This window comes from Chrysemys picta, chromosome 1 (assembly GCF_011386835.1).
Source record: "Chrysemys picta bellii isolate R12L10 chromosome 1, ASM1138683v2, whole genome shotgun sequence".
Taxonomy (NCBI): Eukaryota; Metazoa; Chordata; order Testudines; family Emydidae; genus Chrysemys; species Chrysemys picta.
The window spans coordinates 74,322,133-74,343,097 of record NC_088791.1 but is presented as its reverse complement, the minus strand read 5'-3'; the positions used below and the strand labels follow the sequence as shown (position 1 = coordinate 74,343,097).

Genomic DNA, 20,965 nt, shown 5'->3' with positions numbered 1-20,965 from the left:
ATGAAACCCTTAGAGCCCAGTGTGGGGCAGGCACCCCATTACACACATACTTTTGTTTTCTATTAGAATCTCACTACACAGAAAGTATTCCTGAATTGTAGTGTTTTTTTGAATTCTCCAAAGATTTTTTTCTCTTTAGCACATATTGATAGTCCCACAAGGTGCATTTCATTTGTGTTGGTCACCCTTTTAAACATATTGTTAGTGGTGTGCATTTGGCTACTTACTGTTACTGGTGCTGGAAGCAGAGGCAGGTATGCAGGCTTGGCCAAGAACCAATTAAAAATAACCACTGTTTCAGAGGGACAACAAATGTACAATGCTAATTGCTTGGTGAAATAAGATGTAGAAAGCTGTGGACTAAAGCTTGGCCCCATTGAAGCAACGACAAAACTTCCATTCACTTTAATGTTGCCTGAATTTCACCCTAAAGGTTTATTATATCACTTGTGTTAATGCAGGGAAGGATTTTTAAAAGCACATAGGTGCATTAGGATAACAAATCCCTTTGAAATTCAATAGGATTGTCCTTCTAACTCTCTTAGTGCTTGTAAAAAAATTCCCTCAATCTATATGTCTGATTTTCTTGATTTTGCTATGATGTGAATTTTCTAATGAATTATTTCTTATTACAACTAGAATTTCCATTTTGAAAAGGTGGTAGACATGATATTGAGAGATCATATTTGTATTTAACAAAAATATTTTATGTATACAGAGAGCTAATCGTGTTTAGTTACATATTTGAGGCCCAAATGGTAGTATTGTCAGAATTACTACAGAAAGCAGTGTGAATTTCCTAGACAGTGAACTGCTATTTGAAATGGCACAGCAGATGGATACACTGCCTTCATTCTGTGGCATTGACCCAAATAGGTAAAAATGTGAAGTCTCCTATTTTTCTATAGACCCTTGCTTATGGTGATATGAACCATGAATGGATTGGTAATGAATGGCTCCCCAGTCTGGGTTTACCTCAGTACCGAAGTTACTTTATGGAGTGCCTGGTAGACGCAAGGATGTTAGATCATCTGACGAAGAAAGATCTCCGCGTGCATTTAAAAATGGTGGATAGCTTTCATCGGTATGTTTGTACAAAGGCCGCTCAAAACGAGCACGTGGATGTAATATTATGGTCAGTGCAGCTTAAGCTAACAAAGCTTTAGTGTTAAGGTTGTTCCAACTTTAGACAACCACATGAAAATATAAACAATCAGCACCAATAAACTATGTGAAAATGAAAGAGGTTCCTTTTGACAAAGCAACTGTAAGTGTGATTAGTTATGGAATGCAATTCCATGATGCAGAGAGTAGCCTTAATACATAAATGTAACTGTAACACTACATGAATTGTAAAAAAATATATTAAAAGGCACAGCACCAGAAGACGGTAGACAAGAAACATGATGATAAAGAAAATGTTTAAACTACTTCAGTTTACAGTGGAAAAAACAAGTGTGCAGTAGGTTCATCTACCAAAGAAGGCAGCCATTCCTGCAAGGATGCATTCTTTACTGTCTGATTTGACAATAAACACCTCTTCCTGCCTACATCCTGATTCAACAGAGCACTTAAGTTCACATAGTTTGTTGGCCTGTTTTGGATACATTCTTAATGTAAAATGTAATTCTGCTAGATAACTTAGTTAAACCCCATTCGTTTTTGTTTGTGCCCATTTCATTTTTTAGTCTGTTACATTTTTTGGCTCTTTGCCCCTATGATTTGATACATGAGCACACTGAACTACTGTATATAAAATGTAGTAAATACTTCAAATACATTCACATCCACAACGTTATTTTCTTTTAAATGTCTTATGTTACTCTGTAAATGTTTCTCTCTCAAATAACAGAACGAGTTTGCAATATGGGATCATGTGCTTAAAGAGGCTGAATTATGACAGAAAAGAACTGGAAAGAAGAAGAGAAGTGAGTCAGCATGAAATAAAAGGTAACAGTTTTAGGGAATGGGTATTGTGATTTTTTTTTTCTTTGTGACACTTCAAACTATAGTCTTCAATTCAACAAATGATTTAAGCATGAGCTTAACTTTAAGCACAAATTTGAATCCATGCCTATTCAGCAAAGCACTTAAGCATTTGCTTACAGTTAAGCACATGCTTAAGTACTTTGCTAAACCGGGACACATTCCTGAATGGTTGTTGCAAGTATATGTTGGTGTATATGTGTTTGGCCAAATTGGATCGTAAGCTCTTTGGGGCAGGGACTGTGGGCCAGATCCCACTACAGTCCTTTTGCACCAGTCAGCCAGTAGAAACTGGCCCTAAAACTCTTAAGTCCAACTGCCTGAGAATGTTCCCAGTGCTGTTCAATGGGAGCTGTTGGGTTCAGCACGTTTGAAAATCTGGCCAATACCTAAGCATGAATTTAGGAGCCTAACATCAGGCTTTAGAAAATCATTGCTTTTGTTTCCTCATTTTAAAGCAGCTCATATTTAAATAAAATTACATGGATGGATTCCCATCAAGTCAGGTCTTTAAGATCGGAAAAGGCACCTCTTTCAAATTTACTACTTGCCATTTCACTTTGTGTCAGGCCTTGACCCATAATGTTAGTTCCCAAAGAACAAGGTTTATTGTATGACGTAATAGTTGTTAAACAGTATTTTCCTACATAAGGCTTCCTAGAGAGCATGCAAGCTCAAGATACAGGTCTTGCACTTAAGAGTGAGGCTTTTTTTCCTGTTATTAGAAGTGAATCCTTTGATTCCTTTAAAAAGCATTGCCTAGTATTAAAGGAAACCAGAACATTTTCAGTTAACTCTTTTCAAGTGCAACTTTCTTTGGAAGAATTGACAATACAAGAACTAGTGGGACAGAATTAACTGTAACATCCAAGTCTGTGCTTGCATCAGCAGAGATGGTGTCATACTCCAATGCAAAAGACTTACATAGATGCTGAGGACTTAAGGTCAAATTCCCTGCTGTGCCTCAAGCACAGTTACCAGAATTTTTTCCCCTAGTGGTATCCATCGTGTCAGCTCCAATGCCCTCTGGTGCCATGTGTTCATAGCACCAGCCCACCCTGTTCTCCTTCCGTTTCTTCTTACTAACTGCCTCCAATAAGAGGGGATGGAGGGTGGGTTTTGGAATGGACATATGCAACACACCTTGAAGGACAACAGTTACAGAAAGGTTAGTAACTGTTTTTTCTTCTTTGAGTGCTTGCACCTGTCCATTCCAATGTAGGTGACTAACAAGTAGTTGTACAGGACATGGGTTTGGAATACAAGGACAGGCTGGCTGCAAGACTGTGTGGCCAAAGTTGGCATCATCTCTAGCCTGTTGGGTGATGGCACAGTGTGTTAAGAACATGTGCACCAATGACCAGGTTGCTGCTCTGCAGATATCCTGAATAGCGCTAGGAAGGCGGCAGATGAGGCCTGAGATGATGTACAATGAGCAGTCAGATTAGCTGGGGGGTGAGATGCCCATGAGTTCATAGCATGCTCGGATGCATGAAGTAAACCAGGATGAAATTCTCTGAGCGGAGATGGGTAGGTCCTTCATTCTCTCCGCTATCACTATGAACAGCTATGTAGATCTGCAGAATGATATGGTCCTTTGTATATAGAAAGCCAGGGCCTGTCTTACATCCAGTGTAGGCACTGTTCCTCTCTGTTTGCATGTGGTTTAGGGTAGAATACTGGCAGGAAGATTGCTTGACTGCAGTGGAATTGTGAGACCACCTTTGGGAGGAACGATGAGTGTGGGCACAGGACTTTATCCTTGAAGAAGACCGTATATGGCGGCTCCAATGTGAGGGCCTGGATCTCTGAAACTCTTCTGGCTGAAGTGATAGCCACTAAGAAGGCCACTTTCCAGAAGAGGTATAACAACAAGCACATTGCTAGCGGCTCAAACAGTGGACCCGTAACCTTTGACAAGACAAGATTCAGATCCCAGGAAGGAATGGGTTCTCTGACCTGGGAATACACCCTCTCCAGACGTTTGAGAAAACTGATCACCATGTTGTGCAAAAAAACAGATTGGTTGTCAACCTTTGGATGGAAAGCTGAGATGGCGGCTAGATGAACCTGAATTGAAGAGAGGGCCAGACTTTGTTGTTTCAGCAGAAGAAGGTACTCCAAGATGAGCTGCAGGGAGGACTGCGTAGGTGGAATTCCCCATTGGAAGGACCAGATGGAGAACCACTTCCATTTTGCAAGGTAGGTGGCCCTGGTGGAGGACTTTCTACCGCTCAGTAGGACTCTATGCACCTGCTCCAAGCAAGTTGCTCCTCAGGATTCAGCCACGGAGCTTCCAGGCTGTCAGATTAAAAGAACTGAGGTTTGGGTGGAGCAGCCGACCATGGTCTCAGGCGTCTGGGTATACCGAAAGCCATAGTGGGACTCCACCGAAAGGCCTAAGAGGTTTGTGAACCAATGTTGCCTGGGCCACGCCAGGGCTATGAGAATGACCCACACTCAGTCCTGCTTGATCTTGATCAGAACCTTGTGAATCAGTCATGCAGGAGGAAATGTATACAACAGAAACGCATCTATGGGAGACCCCAGCCTGAAGCTTCACAGGGAGCAGAACTGATGGCATTTCCTGTTGTTGAGGGTAGCAAACAGGTCTATAAGGGGAGTCCCCCACCATTGGAAGATATCCCTTGGAGGGACCATTCGTGGTGAGAGGAGAAAGACCTGCTGAGGTAATCTGCCAGCTGGTTCTGCGTTCCTGGAAGGTAGTACACTTCTAGGCTGATGGAATGATCAATGGAGAGCTCCCATAGTCAGATTGCTTCCTGACTCGGGGGTAAAACACTCACTGCCCTGTCTGTTCATATAGAATATGCACGTCATATTGTCTATGAGAAACAAAACAGTCTTGTTTGTAATATCAGGTAGAAATGCCTGGCAGGATAGGTGGACTGCCCTGAGCTCTGGAGGGAAAGCTCTTCTTGGAACCAGATGCCTGAGGGACCCTAGGTGGATTCCCCAGCTGAGGGCTGATGCGTCAGATACTAGAGACATCAACAATTTTGGATGCCTCTGTGCTCAGTTAGCGAGATCATCCACCTCCCAGTGCCAGGGCATGCCTTGGTCACTGGGCTTCAAGCCCTGCACTTCCTGTGGTAAGTCTATGCCTTTGAGTGACCCACACTCGAGTTGTCTCAAGTGATTGGGGGAATCTCATAGGAAAGACCATTGCCAAATCTGCTGGGACTTCAAACGCTGCACCAAAAAGGTCTTCCTCATGGAGGCAGCCTTAAGACCTGTCTCAGAGCTACATCGGACTCAACACCAAGCATCTCAGCGTATCTGTTAAAAAACTACCTATTAACTACAAAATTACAATAACTAAAGAAGTAGAAAAGCCACTAGGAGAAAACTGCCTGAGCAATGAGGAGTTCCAGCAACCTTCACAGGCGGTAAGAAAGAATTGAAGGGAAGCGGGGTTGGCAGTTTGTACCAGTGCTATGAGCGTGCAGCACTAGAGGGCGCTGGAGCCAACCCAACAGATCCCACTGGGGAAAAAATTCCAGAAATTGTGCTTGGGGCACGCACCCCTACATTGGAATGGACATGTGCAAACACTCAAAGAAGAACAATTATACTGCCCTATACCAGCTGAGGAGTCCTCCTCACAGAAGGATTCCAAACTAACAGTTTTCCAGCCTCCTTGTGCTGGTGGTGCAACAAACAGAGGCAGGAGCCAGGGAAGGATTCTGGTCTTTTTGTTTTCCATTTAAATTAACTTTATTGCTGTTTGATGACTTCAGTGGCTCATGATTATTTACACCTGAGACTTAAGATGTTAAGGAGATCATTAAAAAGCAATCTTTGATTTGTTTTTGATTAGAGATGCAAAATATCACACATGTAAGTAAAATAATAAATATTAAGAATGTGGTACAAATATCTCTTTTTCTAATGGGGAGATTTTTTTTTACTCAGTCCTCAAATAAGACCTCATCTCTCTTTTACTTGTTCATAGCTTTCTAATTAGCACAGCTCTTAATGGAACAGCTTTCAGAAGTGAGAAGAGCTAGTTACTAAAAATGTCAACACAAGGGATTTTTTTTAGCCTCTGGCACATAAGAAAACTATAGATTTTGACCTCTAGCTATTTTATGTACATGTCACGCTCTGAAAATGTCACTTCAGTTGATGTTTAACTAATCCCACCCCACCTTCCCTTGAGGTTGAACTTCAGGGGACTGGGTTTTTTTTCCTCCCAGGAACCTGTAAAATCTTTTCTGAAAATTGTAAAGCCCTTTGCTGACACTACTGTGTTTGCTGAGGGTTGTCATTTGGTATGTTTAAATAGCAAGTGGGAATGGAGACACAGGTAATCAACTTTCCGGACTCTGTATCAACGATGAAACCACTGAGCTTATTTTAATCATGTATTAGCATTTCTTGTATGGAAAGTGGTGTAGTAGGTTAACTACCATATAGATACCTGAATCTGTATGCTTATGAAAGTTCAATTAACAGTAAACTATATTGTGTGTGTTCGTAGATGTATTGGTCTGGAGCAATGATCGAGTCATACGCTGGATACAGGCTATTGGACTACGAGAATATGCAAATAATGTCTTAGAAAGTGGTGTACACGGATCACTTATAGCCCTGGATGAAAACTTTGATTACAGCAGTTTAGCTTTATTATTACAGATTCCAACACAAAACACCCAGGCAAGTCCTTTCCTGACTTTTACTTTGTCTGGATTTTATTTTTGCTAATTTTCAATTATTTTAATTATTTAATGTGTTATATATAGGCACGGCAAATCCTTGAGAGAGAATACAACAATCTTTTAGCACTAGGAACTGAGAGACGACTTGATGAAGTAAGTAATTTAATTTATGTCTTTAAAAAATTGAAAGCCACACACTAAGTTCAGGAGGACACTGACACACACACACACACACACACACACTAAAAGAATTTTATTAAGGCTACAACGTCAAATAGTCAAAAATTAGGAAATGCCAGAATTAAGGTTGCCTGTGCAACCTTACTGCTGCCCCTTGTGTATATGCATTATGAGTGTTAATTATATGACTATTTTTTCCCACAGGACTCCTGCCTCAGGCTGCACAATGCTCAGAGAATGAGGCAGCAGTTCTATATTTCTTTTCATCTACAGTGAGGGCATTGTCCCATACTTATACTGCACACCCTCCAAATCCTGCATTAAATAGGCAATTATTAAGTTCATTATAGGCTTTCCTATGGCACTTGTCACCATAGTAGGCGTGTACCTCACACACACACCAATGAATTTATCTCCACCATGGTCTGTAAGATAGGGAGGTTATTTTAAAGATGGAGATGTTAGAACCAGAGGGATTAAGGTCTAAATGTTTACTTCAGCTTTCTTTCTTGTACTAGCAGAGAAAAGCTAAGATGACACAATTAGAAGGGCTAAGGGAGCTGGAGCCCCCCCATGTAGGAGGCAAAGAACTGAGTGGACTGGGTGGGTCAGGAATTATGGGGCCCTACCAAATTCATGGTCCATTTTGGTCAGTTTCACAGTCATAAGTTTTTAAAAACTGTAGCTATTTAAATCTGAAATTTCATGGTGTTGTAACCGTGCGGGTCCTGACCCAAAAGGTGCTGGGGGTGATCACATAGTGCCACCCTCACTTCTGCGCTACTGTTGGTGGCAGCATTGCTGTCAGAGCTGGGATCCCAGCCAGCAGCCACGGAGCTTCCTGCAGCCAGCGGAGGTTCCTGGAGGAGGGTCTGATCTGGCCCCGTGAGTGGGCCATGCAGGGAAAAACACAGTTACCGTTCCATAACTGGTGTTCTTCGAGATATGTTGCTCAAGTCACAATAGGTGTGCATGCTCGCCACGTGCACTGGTGCCAGAAGTTTTTCCCTAGCAGTACCCGTAGGGGGCAGTGCCCCCGCGACCCCTGGAGTGGCGCCTGCCTGGCGCGGCTCCCCCCACCCTCAGTTCCTTCTTGCCAGACAACTCTGACAGAGGGAAAGAAGGGCAGGATGTGGAATAGATATGAGCAACACATCTCGAAGAACAGCAGTTACGGAAAGGTAACTGTCTTTTCTTCTTCGAGTGATTGTGTATTCCACAATAGGTGATTCCAAGCTATATCTGTTGGAGGTGGGTAGGAGTTCACAAGTTCCCAGGACGGAGGACAGCCCTGCCAAACCTGGTGTCATCCCTGGTCTGGGGGATGATCGCATAATGCAAGGTGAATGTGTGAACCAAAGACCATGTGGCGGCCCTACAAATGTCCTGGATGGGGATGTGGGTGACTAAGGCAGCTGACAAGGCCTGCTCATAGCAGGAACGGATGCACGAAGTGATCCAATTGGAAAGCCACTCAGTGGAGATCGGCTGGCCCCTCACACGCTCAGCCGAGGTAACAAATAGTTGTGAGGACTTTCTGAATGGCTTAGTCCACTCGAGGTAGAAAGCCAGAGCCCGCCGCACATTGAGCGTGTGGAGACGACGTTCCTCACTGGATGCGTGAGGCTTGGGGCAGAGGACTGGTAGAAAAAGGTCCTGACCCATGTGGTAGGCGGAGACCACCTTTGGGAGGAACGCGGGGTGTGGGCGGAGCTGGACCTTGTCCTTATGAAAGACCATGTACGGCAGCTCGGAGGTCAGGGCCCTGAGCTCTGAGACTCGCCTGGCCGATGTGATTGCAACCAGGAAGGCCACCTTCCACGAGAGGTGAGATCAGGAGCACGTGGCCAGTGGTTCAAACGGGGGCTGCGTGAGATGAGCCAACACCAGGTTTAGGTCCCACTGTGGGACCGGGGGTTTAGAATACGGAAAAAGATGGTTCAAACCCTTAAGGAACCGGCCAGTCATAGCAGGGAAAATACCCTGTGCCCTTGCACCGGTGGCTGGAAGGCTCAGAAGAGCCTGATGGTTCGCCACTCATAACTGGAAGCGTGAAGATGAATACATTTTCCTCCCAAAGGAGTCCAGTCTCTGAGAGTCTTTGTTCTTTGGGGTCGGGGCTGGCTGACCCTGCCGTTCCCTGTGGTTGACCAACTCAACCACCAGGGAGTTGGGCACTGGGTGAGTATACAAGTACTCATGCCCCTTGGTGGGTACAAAGTACTTGCGTTCCGTCTTCTTAGAGATGGGGACCAACAAGGCTGGTGTTTGCCACAGGGCATTTGAAATCTTAGCCACACCTTCATGGAGAAGCAAGGCCACCCTACCTGGTGCTGATGTGCACAATACGTTAAACAGGGAGTCCGAGGGCTCCTCCATCTCCTCTGCCTGGAGATGTAGGCTTGCTGCCACCCTCTTTAAGAGATCTTGGTGGGCCCTGAACTCCTCCTGCGGGATGGAGGGGGGCGGGGCCGCAATCACCTACTCTGGGCAGGGCGAACAGGCCGGTGCAGTGCTCTGGGTGTCATCCGGCACCGGAGGGTCCACCACCTGGTTGGGCACGGTGCCGAGGACATATGTCCCACCGACTCCTTTCTCGGGGGTCTGGAAAGGGGGGCCGACTGTGCTTCCGAACCTCCGGCCACCGAGCGAGCTCCCACCAGGGGCTGCGCTGGAGGCCACGGTGCCCACTGGTACCATTGGGCCGGCCATGACGCTCAGTGCCACTGCACCTGCTGTGGAACCGGCGGGGCTGCCTGGCCGGGTTGGCTGGCCTGGCCCATCAAAGGACCGCTATGAATGGAGACCGGGGTGGCGTAAGATCTGCTGCTGTCTCTGGACCAGGAGGAGCGGTGGTGCCAGGATCTACGACAGTCACAGGACTGCAATCTCAACGTGGCGGACCGGCACCGACGGTAATAGCTGCTCCGCGAACGGCTGTGCCATGACCGACTGCGGTACCCTCTCCAAGATGAGGACCGACGGCGACGCCCGCTGTGGTCCTGCCGATATTCGCTCCTTGAGGACGAGCGGTGCTGAGAGTCCCGACCTGACGGGATCCAGCCAGACACTCTGGTCAGTGTCGAGGGCGATCCACCTGGACTCTGCCCCAAGTGGTCGCTGGGCGGTGATCGGCGTCGAATGTTCCCTCGACCGAGACCGGTAGCGGACCGGAGGCGACTGTGGAGATCCCAGCAGCGGCTTGCCTTTGGAGCGCGGGGCCAACATTGACGGCGCTCCGGCACCGGCATGGACATAATGTCCCGGGCTGCCTGGAGGACTTCAGGCGTGGATGGCATCTGGAGAGCCTTTCCCGAAAGGGCTGGGCTACTCTGCTCAACTTAAGTCAGAGGCCTGGGGCCCGGTGGGGATCAAGGACTGCCCGACATGGGTCTAGCCTCTGTCCCAGACTTCTCTCAATGCCGCTGGGAAGAGGGAGCCTTCCTGGCCCTCTTGGTGTGCCCCGTGGACAGGGAGTGGTGCCAGCTGGTCGATGGCACTGGAGGGTCGCCGCATACCGACACTGTGGTGTCGGGTACTGGTTCGGAGTGGCATGCCGGGGTCGGGGGCAGCGCCAGCACCAACTCCATCATGGATGGCTCAGAGCCTAATGTCCCTTTCTCTTTTGGTCCAAAGCTTAAATGACTTGCAAATCTTGCATCTTTCGCTGATATGGGTTTCTCCCAAGCAGCGCAAACAATCTGTGTGCGGGTCACTTCTTGGCATAGAATGCCTGCAAGAGCCGCACGACTTAAACCCAAGGGCGTGGGGCATGTCCTGGCCCGGGCTCACTGACTAACTAAGCAACTAACTAACTACAGGTACTAACACTGAACGCAACGAACAGTTCTGGGGACAAGCTACAGCAAAGCTGGAGCAGAGCAGCTGAAGCTACACCTTCATTGGTGGCAAGAAGGAACTGAGGGTGGGGGGGCACACAGCTCCCCTCATACTGCGCCAGGTGGGTGCCATTTTAGGGGGCACGGGGGCGCTCCCCCCTACGGGTACTGCTAGGGGGGAAATTTCCAGCATTGGTGCACGTGGCGAGCACGCACGCCTATTGTGGAATACACATGAGCAATCACTCGAAGAAGAAGAAGGCCTGTACTTCCCCAGCCTGTCCGGGACTAGCAGCCGGAGCCTGGCACACAGTAGGAACCCCAAGCTGGGGCACCCCCAGCCCTGCCCCTTCCCAGGTCCAGGCCCAGCACTCAAGAATTAAAGGGGCCTTGGATTGGCTGTGTGTGTGTGTGTGTGTGTGTGTGTGTGTGTGTGTGTGTGTGTGTGTGTGTGTGTGACCACGGCACCCCCCTCTGTGACCCTGGGTTGTCACCCACTCGCCCACCTGTAAAGCCAGCCCTGCCCCCCCAAAAAGTGATGACTCCCCCCCATGCCACTCTCACTTCTGCACTGCTGCTGGTGGCAGCGCTGCCTTCAGAGCTGCGCTCCTGGCCTGCAGTCGCCACTCTCCAACTACCCAGCTCTGTGAAATCTGGTCTCCCCTACAGTAGCCAGAGTTCACAGTCCGACATGTTTTTCATGACCATGAATTTGGTAGGGCTCTAGTTATATACCATCTCTGATTGACAGATCTTTGCCTCCTGATCAGGGAAGACAAAACTCCGCTTGATAGACTAAAAGAAGTAGGATGTATGAAAAATATTTTCAGAACCATACTTTGTTCCTTAAAGCAGGTTGTGAGAAAATACGGATAGTTGAACTGGTTTAGAACTGGATTTCACTATTCGTTTTTTACCCAATATTAATCTATTCAAGAACCACTTATTGAAATTTGATAAGTGGTTTATAAATTGCTGACTTAATATATCTCCCTCTAGGTATGGTACACATATGTTGTTTTCATTAATATTAATGCAAATTGGCACAGATCCACCAAGAAAAGAACCCACACTATTAGTCTTTTCTTTTATCAGACTCAGTATTTCCAGCTAGGATTTTCTGCATGTAGTTACAAACAGATGGTACAAATGTTCACGTAAACTGAAATTATTTTAAAATAATAAATAAATTCCAGTATATGACAGGTGACTGGAATTTATGTTAAAAAAGAATATATATGTGACTCCAAAATTCTAAACAGTAAAATCAGACATGAAATTTAACTGAATACGGCTTTTAAATCCAAACATTCAGTTCTTCTATCATTTTATTCCTCCTCATCTGATGAATATTTCCTGCCTTTGAATTCAGTAGACAGCCTATGTGGTGATACTTTATGCCTCCTTGATTTTTAAGAAAGTTCTACATCAGCAGACAAAAAAACCTGATCGTGTATCATGCAAAAGATTCAAGGAAAAACCCTCTGATCGTATTGGAGCATAAGCTTTCGTGGGTGAATACCCACTTTGTCAGACGCATGTCATGATGCATGACATGCGTCTGATGAAGTGGGTATTCACCCATGAAAGCTTATGCACCAATACATCTGTTAGTCTATAAGGTGCCACAGGACTCGTTGTCGCTTTTTACAGATCCAGACTAACATGGTTACCCCTCTGATACTTGACACCTCTGATCCAGTATTTCTTGTAAGAGCAATTGCTTTAGAAACTTTGAATGTCTCACATACACTTTCTTCTTATTGGATTGCATGAAACAGGCAGTAATCTATTTGCTAGAAAAAAAACTTAACAGCTGGAGAAGAAGCAACCATCCAGAGAACTAATCATGAATTTAATTTAGTTTTATCAAACACAAACATTTGTATTGGCAGAGTGATGACAAGAACTTCAGACGTGGCCCTTCCTGGCGAAGACAATTTCCTCCACGTGAGGTCCATGGAATCAGTATGATGCCTGGCTCCTCAGAAACACTTCCAGCTGGATTCAGATTAACTACAACATCAGGGCAGTCACGAAAAATGACAACTGATGGTATGAAGTGCTTTGGTACTTAACATGAACTTGGGCAATTAGCACTAAGCCTGGAATTGAACAAGTTTAGTATAGTCAGAGGTAAAATAGAGGCTTAATCAGGGCTCAACTGGGGGAGGGAAATACAGTGACATGGTGGAACCCCCCCCCCATTTTTTCAAGTTGTGTTCCAGAATCTCAGTTTTCAGTACTATTACTTTGATTGTCCTATCTGACCCCTCGGCTTAATGATGAACTAACTGTGGTTGCTAGCAGTTAAATATCAAGACCCTGGGTAAACAGAAGGCAGAGGCCACATTGCAGTTATTGACAATGTTATCTAGTACCAGTCTTAATTTTCCCTCTAGCCCTTCTATACAGAAAAAGAAACACTATGCACTCATTTCACCACAGAATAGTATTTCATTCCTGATAGTGTTTGTGGTCTACCTGAAAATGCTTCTAATTTTCTGTGTCTTCAAAATAATTGGTATATTGGTGGAAGTTACTATTTTTTGCAGCTGTTTAAAGAATTTGGTATAAAAATATATCCCTCTACATTCCATGTACGAGAAGCGTATCTTTTTAAAAAACATCTTCTATAGTAGCACAAATGGCATAAGTTACTAACCGCATCACTAATTCCATTGACTGCACTGCTCATGTTCATGCTTTTCTCTATTCTGTACTTTTTAGCACTAGTGCAAAGTCATAGAGGGTAGAAGGGATCAATTTCAAAGGTGGTTTCCAGCTATGAATAAAGGTACTATCTAAGTAGGTACTTACATAACCGTAATCACCACTGGATCTGAACACCGCACAATCTTTAATGGATTTTATCCTCCTAGCACCACTGTGAGGTTGGAAAGTATTATTCCCATTTTACAGCTAGAGAACTAAAGCACTGAGTAGATTAAGTGACTTGCATAGGGTAGGGAGTCTGTTGCTGACATGACAATTGAGCTCAGGGCTACCTGACTCCCAATTCTGTGTCCATTAAGCCAGGCTCCAGGACCATACTTCCCACCTTCCTGTGATATGACATTATTTTGTTTTAAACTATAATGCACACCTGTGATGCTGTATTAACAATAATAATGGCATCAGTAAGTTGGAAAACCTCTTATTTTTCCTGAAGCACTCAGATTTTCAACAGTATCTCAGACATATAGCAACACTAAGGCTTGGTCTACACTACCCCCCCTAATTCGAACTAAGGTACGCAACTTCAGCTACGTGAATAACGTAGCTGAAGTTCGAAGTACCTTATTTCGAATTAGTTCAAACTTACCTTGGTCCACACTCGGCAGGCAGGCTCCCCCGTCGACTCCGCGGTACTCCTCTCGGCGAGCTGGAGTACCGCAGTCGACGGCGAGCACTTCCGGGTTCGACTTATCGCGTCCAGACTAGACGCGATAAGTCGAACCCAGAAGTTCGATTTCCAGCCGTCGAACTTGCCGGTAAGTGTAGCCAAGGCCTAAATGAGTTTTATAGACCAGACCAAACCCAGAAGGTTGGACAGAATGAGCTACATAGTAATTTAACAGTCACACTTTCAGGGAGGGAAAATATATTAATTTATTTTCTTCGTTATTCTAAAGAGGGTTTTTTTCCAATTTGCAGTTGCTTCATCACGATTGCAGAGGTTAGACAGCTCTACAGTTCGCACATACTCATGTTGACAAGGCTAGCAAAGAAGCCAGCACTGAATTGCTGTGAGTATTCACAAAAAGCCATCATGGAGGCTGTATAAATGTACACTATACCCCGTATTCACTGACATTACTGAAATGAAAGCCAAGCTGCGGTCCATTGCCCCCAGCACGTCTTGTTTATCAAAAAAAACAAAAAATCCTACGTAAGTGGGGCTCAGTCTGGGGGATGCCAGCCTCTTATTCCACCTCCCATCTCAAACAGTAATGTCTCCCTCTCTTTCATGGGCATCCCTTCTAATAAACTGGTCATGCCCGCCAAGAGATAAGGATGCTGTTTAAGATGGATAGCTTGTGATGATACTGACCAAGAAAATGTGTTGAGACATCTAGGTGAATTTCTAGTGAGAGCTCAGGAGGAATCTGTGGTCATGGTACATATTAGTACCAGGGACATAGGGAGGGGCAGGGTCTTAGAACCTACATTCAGCTAATTAGGAGAAAGGCACAGAGTCAGGCCTCTATGATAGCTTTCTCTAAAATGCTTCTGGTGCCCGAAGAAGAGAAAATTTGACAGGAACTTCAGGGTCTCGCTGTATGGATGAGATGATGGTGTAAAAAAGAGAAATTTACATGCATATAAGAAACTGGGGAGCTTCACTTTAGAGAGGAGCCTAATGAGAGAGAATAGTTACACTAGATTTACTTTAGAAAAAGTCAGAGCTATAAACCCGCTTTAGGACATCATTTGGGTGGTGGCTGGTATGAGTTAGAACAAAACATGTCCTGTGGCTAAGGTCTTCCAACATTATCAGTTATGAAAGTTCTTACACATTCCGCAAAGCACCTGATAGTCGTCAGTGGCAAAGACAAGATACTGGACTAGATATACACAGGGGTCAGGTCATATGTAGTAGTTCTTATTACTTAAATATCTCATCATTTGTCATCTACACACAATGTACTAGTTGTACAAATACATTTCTGAACAAAGTACAGCTGTGTGAAAATATATTGTTTGTTACCAAATCATCAATCTTGCAAAAATAAGAACATGATGAACACTTCCATTAATATGCCACCATTTCATGCTAATTTTACTTAAATAACAGTTTTCCTTTCCATTTTAAGTTTCAGCAGATAATCATAGGCATTTATAAAGCACCTGTCACCACAGTGTTTAGCTGTCTCTATCTTTCTATATACACATGTACAGAGAGAAAGAATAAAAATACACAATAGTATATTGAACCATGATTTTGGATTACAGCATTACTCGCAAATGAGATGCGTAGGTTTTCCCCCAGTGAATTCAAAAGAAATTTTACTCCACACAACCATTGTTCTATATATGCCATGTGTGTTACTGAAACATTAAGAATTTTTTTGTAGCCCTTCACCTGTAAAGCCAGGTGATGTAGGTACCTGACTATTTTTGAGGGTCTGGGCTTAACTCTCACTGACTTCAATGGGAGTTAGGCAGGTTCTAGGCAAGCTGAAAATCTCCCCTTTCCTAGCCATGCAGGGTAGTAAAATAAAATTCACATCATTTTTATACAGTGAAAAACTGTTACAGCTTCAGCAGCGAGTCTGACCCATCCTGCACCTCGGGCTGGTAAATATTTATATGGAGGATGGGGAGGAAGCATTTCTGTCAGGTTGATTTTTTTTTAAATAGCAATTGAGGGGCTTAGAATGTTATAAATCCTGGGAAATAATGAACAGTCCACTACCAAAGGAAGGGGCAGATTTTCCATCTCTTAATATGTCCAGATCAAGACTTTCTGAGGGATATGCTTTAGCCAAACACTTCTTGGTGCTTAATACAAAGGTAACTGGATGAAACTTAATGGTCAGAGACATGGAGGAGATCAACCTACATGTTCTAATGTTCCCTTCTGGACTCAAACTCTGAATCACTTAGGAAAAATTTCAGATCTGGTTTCAAACCTTGTGCTCTAATATCCTCAGTGCATGATCCTCCAAGGATGACAATACAGCCCATCTCTACCCAGAGAACAATGGTTGAGTCATTTAGGGCCCAGTGCTACCTCGTGACAAAACTCTCATTCAGTTCAATGGGAGCAGGCATTAAGCATGTGTTGCTTTAAGCTTGAAAGGCATAATGTAGAAAGCAAAAATCATAATTTAAAAAATGTTACAATGGCATGCAACTAAAATTACCCAAATATTGTAAGTCTCCCATGGATGTAATTTACGGTGACATGTCCCAAAGAGCTTCAAGTTACAATGAATACATGAAGGGCAGGGACTGCAAATACTGAAAAATATGTTAACTTACAATTAGCCAGTCAGTCTGTTACTGCTGGAGCTCTGTTATTGCCCGAGAACCCAAAAGCCAAAAATAGATAAGCAGCAGCACAAAAGTACTGGAGCTGTAACCGTGTTGTATTTTAAACAAAATACATTTATAAAAATAAATGGTATAAAAATAAGTTTAATATACTTATAGGAATATTATTATTACCTTGAGTATGAGTGATGTCTGCTGGGTCAATGCCTTTGGCCAGTCTTTTGCAATTACATGTTTATTACAAGTCATCTTTCCAGTGAGAAGGATCAATAATTTCTTCCTTTAATTTCCAGTTGCCCATCCCTAACATGTGAATGACTAAAATGTGATGAATGTAATACTGGATTTATTAATTTCCAGTCCACTTTTTATAGCGGGAATATGCTACAGTAATTATTCAGATGGTCTCACTCACTGTTATTATATGCAACTGCAAAAATTTCAAGGAGGCTAGAAAATGATCTTAATAAAAATGTATACAAAAGCAAATGTGATAACTGTAGCTACAAACAAGCTCTATAAACCAAAGGTGAGGATTCTGCTGCATTGTACTGTTAGTGGTATCTTGATCTTGTAAGGTTCATTAGTCTACATAAAAGGGGTGACATCCACAGTGGTACTGACCCAGCAGCATACCCAAATCCAAGCTAATCCTAGCTGAGGCGATACACAGTTGGTTCAGAGAGGGTAGAAATTAGAGTTCCAGCAACATGTGAGGCAAATCGGAACACTATAGTAGGGCGAACCAAGCTTCCTAAGGAATGAAGCGTTTCCTCAAGGGAAGGGGATGAGTGCCATTTGGACAAAAGGAAAGACTTCAGCAACTGCAGATGAAGGGGATACCTGGAAACCAGATTCTCACAGGCTCCAACGTGCCAAAGAATAAACTTGACTAGGTCAGGATCAGGACGAAAGCTCAGTAGGGCTTGTAACCTGGCTCAGGAGACAAACACCTTTATTAGTCTGGTGGCGAAGACCATTCACAGCTAAGACGTGCAACACTTGCTCAGTTACTGGTGGGTAGTGGATTTTTCTGAGAGAGACAATAAAGGGACTTGGTTACAGATAACACCCAAGTAGAGATGTATCCTTTCCCACGATCTTCATAAAAAACTGAGGGAGCAGGAGAGTCCCGAAAAGATGGGTGTGAACTGGCAACACTGTCTCATAGCTGAAACAAAGCATCGGTATCCTAGGTGGATAGGGACACAAAGGTAGATGTACTCCAGCTCCACTGAACAAAGGGAATCACAGTGAAGCATGGACCTATGGTGACTACTCATATGCAACTCGGGCAGCTCCCTATTGATTAGACAAAGGTCCAAGATAGGGACGAATGACAACCTCCCTCCCAATGCTTAGTCACATGAAGAAATAGTAGGAGTAAACTAAACATACACACTTGTCTCGTCTCACTGAGACAGGAAATGGCTGACTTGCATGCTCGAGGGTCTCAGACCATGCAAGACCACCCAACCCTCAAGCAAATGGTACCCGAGAGCCCCATGAAATGGGCAGGGCTGCCCGGGGGAGGGGGGGGCAAATGGGGCAATTTGCCCCGGCCCCCTGGAGAGGGGTCCTTCACTCGCTCCGGGGACTCCGGAAAACTCTCATGGGGCCCGGGCCCCCGGAGCTTCTTCCGCTCCGGGTCTTTGGCGCCAAATTGCCACCGAAGACCCAGCACTTCGGCGGCAGAAGGACCCCCTGCCACCGAAGTGCCTCGGGACCCACCGCCGAAGACCCCCCGCCGCCGAAGCCCCCAGGCCCTCTGAATCCTCTGGGCGGCCCTAGAAATGGGAGGTGGAGCGATGGGTTTTCTGGTTCTCTCACCCATGGAGAAAGTTCCAAAGCTTGAAACAGGGAATTATGTCTCTCCCTCTGTTTTTCTTTCTACTCAAGTAATCTGCAATTCTGGACTCTTGGAATCTTTTTTTCTCTTTGGTCCCAAAGAGAAGGAACTTGAATTAGGGGAAGGAGCACTGATGTGCAGACTTTAAGCTTCTAGGCACAATGAGACAAAAAACTGTAGGTTCTGCAGTGAATGGACTAAGACTTCATACATAACTAACTGCTGTTGCTTCTTGGTTCACGTACGTGGAGCCCTAATGCTGTCTGTTCTTGACTATCTGCAAGATGGAGGACATAAAAATTAGTGTATGTAAAGATTTGAAGTGTACACAACTTTTTTATACTGGAAGGCCTCATATTTCTAAATCTATAATTTATTGTAGTTTTTGCTTGAATTTCAGTGTTTGAAAACTAATTTCTACATGTTACTAAATGATTAAACAATGTGAAGATTTACAGCTAAATTCCATTCTCTCAAATAGATTCCATTCACATACACAGAAAAAGATGTAAAATTTACAATAAATGAAAGTTTAATCTCTCTCTCAAGCTCAAGTTTTAGCAAAACATGAAATACAGTATGAAGTGTTATGATATTTCCAGTGGTCTCACTGTAAAGCAAGTCTGGGCAAAAAGGATATAATCAAGAATCTTGCTAATTAATGGTTTTTTTATTTTTGTTTTTAGATATCATCTCTTTCTTCTACTTTACCTGAAGTGCACTACCACTATTTTAGGGAAAAGGAGCAGGAAAGGTCTCTTCAAGAACAGGGTAATAGAGAAGAGAACACAAAGTTTTATCAAGCTAAAAAGTGTGATGTTCTTTTCATGTATTAAGTTATTGGTTAGTTTAATACAAGAGTAATAAAATACCTAAATCATTTTAAAAACAAAAATACCAAGCATCTCTGTCATCATAAATTTGGCAGTAGTGCACAACCAATGGTTTTATCCACTGGAGCCACTCATTTTTTACATTGTTTATCTGTTTTATTGTAATATACTAGCCATCTACATATTTACTGTGTATTTCTTTTAAAATGTGTATGTAAAGGGATATAAATATGATTTTTTAAAAATAAAATCTATGGTACATGGGGTCTCAGTGCAAACACTTGACAATACAGTGTCAACAATACTGTTTGTATCTTTCCATTCCACCATTTTTATAGTTTTTTGATTGTAACAGTCAAATTAATATGTTTAGCAGAGTTAGAAGCTTCAACCTGTTCCTACTTAAAAAATCTGTCAATATTTAAAGCTGAACACCTGCCTCTGATGAAGTATAAAAGGATGATTTAAACTGGAACTGGAGCCAAAATGGACCTATAAAGTCAAGCAGAAACATCAGATACCTGTAATACCTGTAGAAAAGCACTGTGATGGCTCTCCTTTTAAAAACAAAAACAACAAAACTGTTTACAAGAGTCAAAAGCAATTACCGAAAAAATATGTATTAAAAAAAACCATTCTCCTGTGTTACCTGTGGACCAAGAAGAACCTTGCTTTACCAAGAGCCACCTTTTTGTTCCAGCCAGCGTGGGATGTAAAAATCTGAACATTGCAAAGAAGCTGATGTTCAAGTTTTCTATTAAAAAGAAAATTAAAAAATGCCAAACCCCACCATTTCTTCATTGTAACAGGGCATTAGACAAATTCCTGTCTAACGTTATGCTTTTAGCCAAGATGGCCTTGCTGAAACTTCTTGGAAGTCAGTTTTATCAGAGGAAATAACTGAAAGACAGAATGATAATATATAGTGTATAAAAGTTTAGAAGAGCAATTATTACCTACTGTGGCTTTATTTGGTGGTGTTAGTGTTGTTTATTCTTTGTTTATATGGGAAGTTTCAAAGTAAAACCTATTTAATAATGTCATTGATCTATTTGCTAATTTTCTGCTGCTTGATACTATCTCAAGATCTGTCTTTTAGTTATTTCTTTTAGCATTTTGATCTGCAATGTTTGCACGTACCTAAACATTTGTTTTATTGTCTATTTTCATTTGACAGATTTCAGTCAATCAAATGGTGACAGATTTTTCTCCCCCATTGTCAATAAAAATATTCAGTGCTATTTGTGTTTAATATCTATAAGGCTGGGTATATGGTAGCATGGAAAAGCAGTATGGATGACTGGCACGTCTCAAAGCATAAGAAATTTTTCCCAGGCAGAGACTGTTATCAATATGAACTTAATGTTGAGTCTGCCACTAGAGGGAGCACTAAACTTGCTTATTTGTAGGATATGGTGAATTTGATCAGACTGTCAAGACAATAAAGCTATAGTATAAAGACATTACTTTAAATTCCTCAGATTTAACTAGCTTTCATGTTAATGTTTTCCCCCCTTTGTTTTAGTGAAAAAACGTAAATAAGTAAAAACAGTGCAAACTCCAACATTTTCAGTAGTTCTTGTCTCTTTTGAGCAA

The 20,965-nt window shown here is 43.4% G+C and overlaps 1 protein-coding gene across 7 annotated transcripts in view; it reads left to right on the top strand.

The window, feature by feature from the left end:
- The window catches only part of PPFIA2 (PTPRF interacting protein alpha 2), a 642,070-nt gene extending 621,460 nt beyond the window's left edge, over positions 1-20,610 (top strand). For 6 of the 7 annotated variants that reach the window (XM_065559858.1, XM_065559854.1, XM_008166061.4 and 3 more), the window contains 7 exons: positions 909-1,084; positions 1,853-1,950; positions 6,491-6,666; positions 6,753-6,821; positions 12,583-12,742; positions 14,345-14,436; positions 19,223-20,610. In XM_065559858.1, coding sequence (XP_065415930.1) covers positions 909-1,084; positions 1,853-1,950; positions 6,491-6,666; positions 6,753-6,821; positions 12,583-12,742; positions 14,345-14,403 — 738 coding nt within the window. In that variant the 3' untranslated portion in view covers positions 14,404-14,436; positions 19,223-20,610. The remainder of the gene's footprint in view (positions 1-908; positions 1,085-1,852; positions 1,951-6,490; positions 6,667-6,752; positions 6,822-12,582; positions 12,743-14,344; positions 14,437-19,222) is intronic. The other variant, XM_065559848.1, reaches the window with a different exon arrangement.
- The last annotated feature ends 355 nt before the right edge of the window (positions 20,611-20,965 follow it).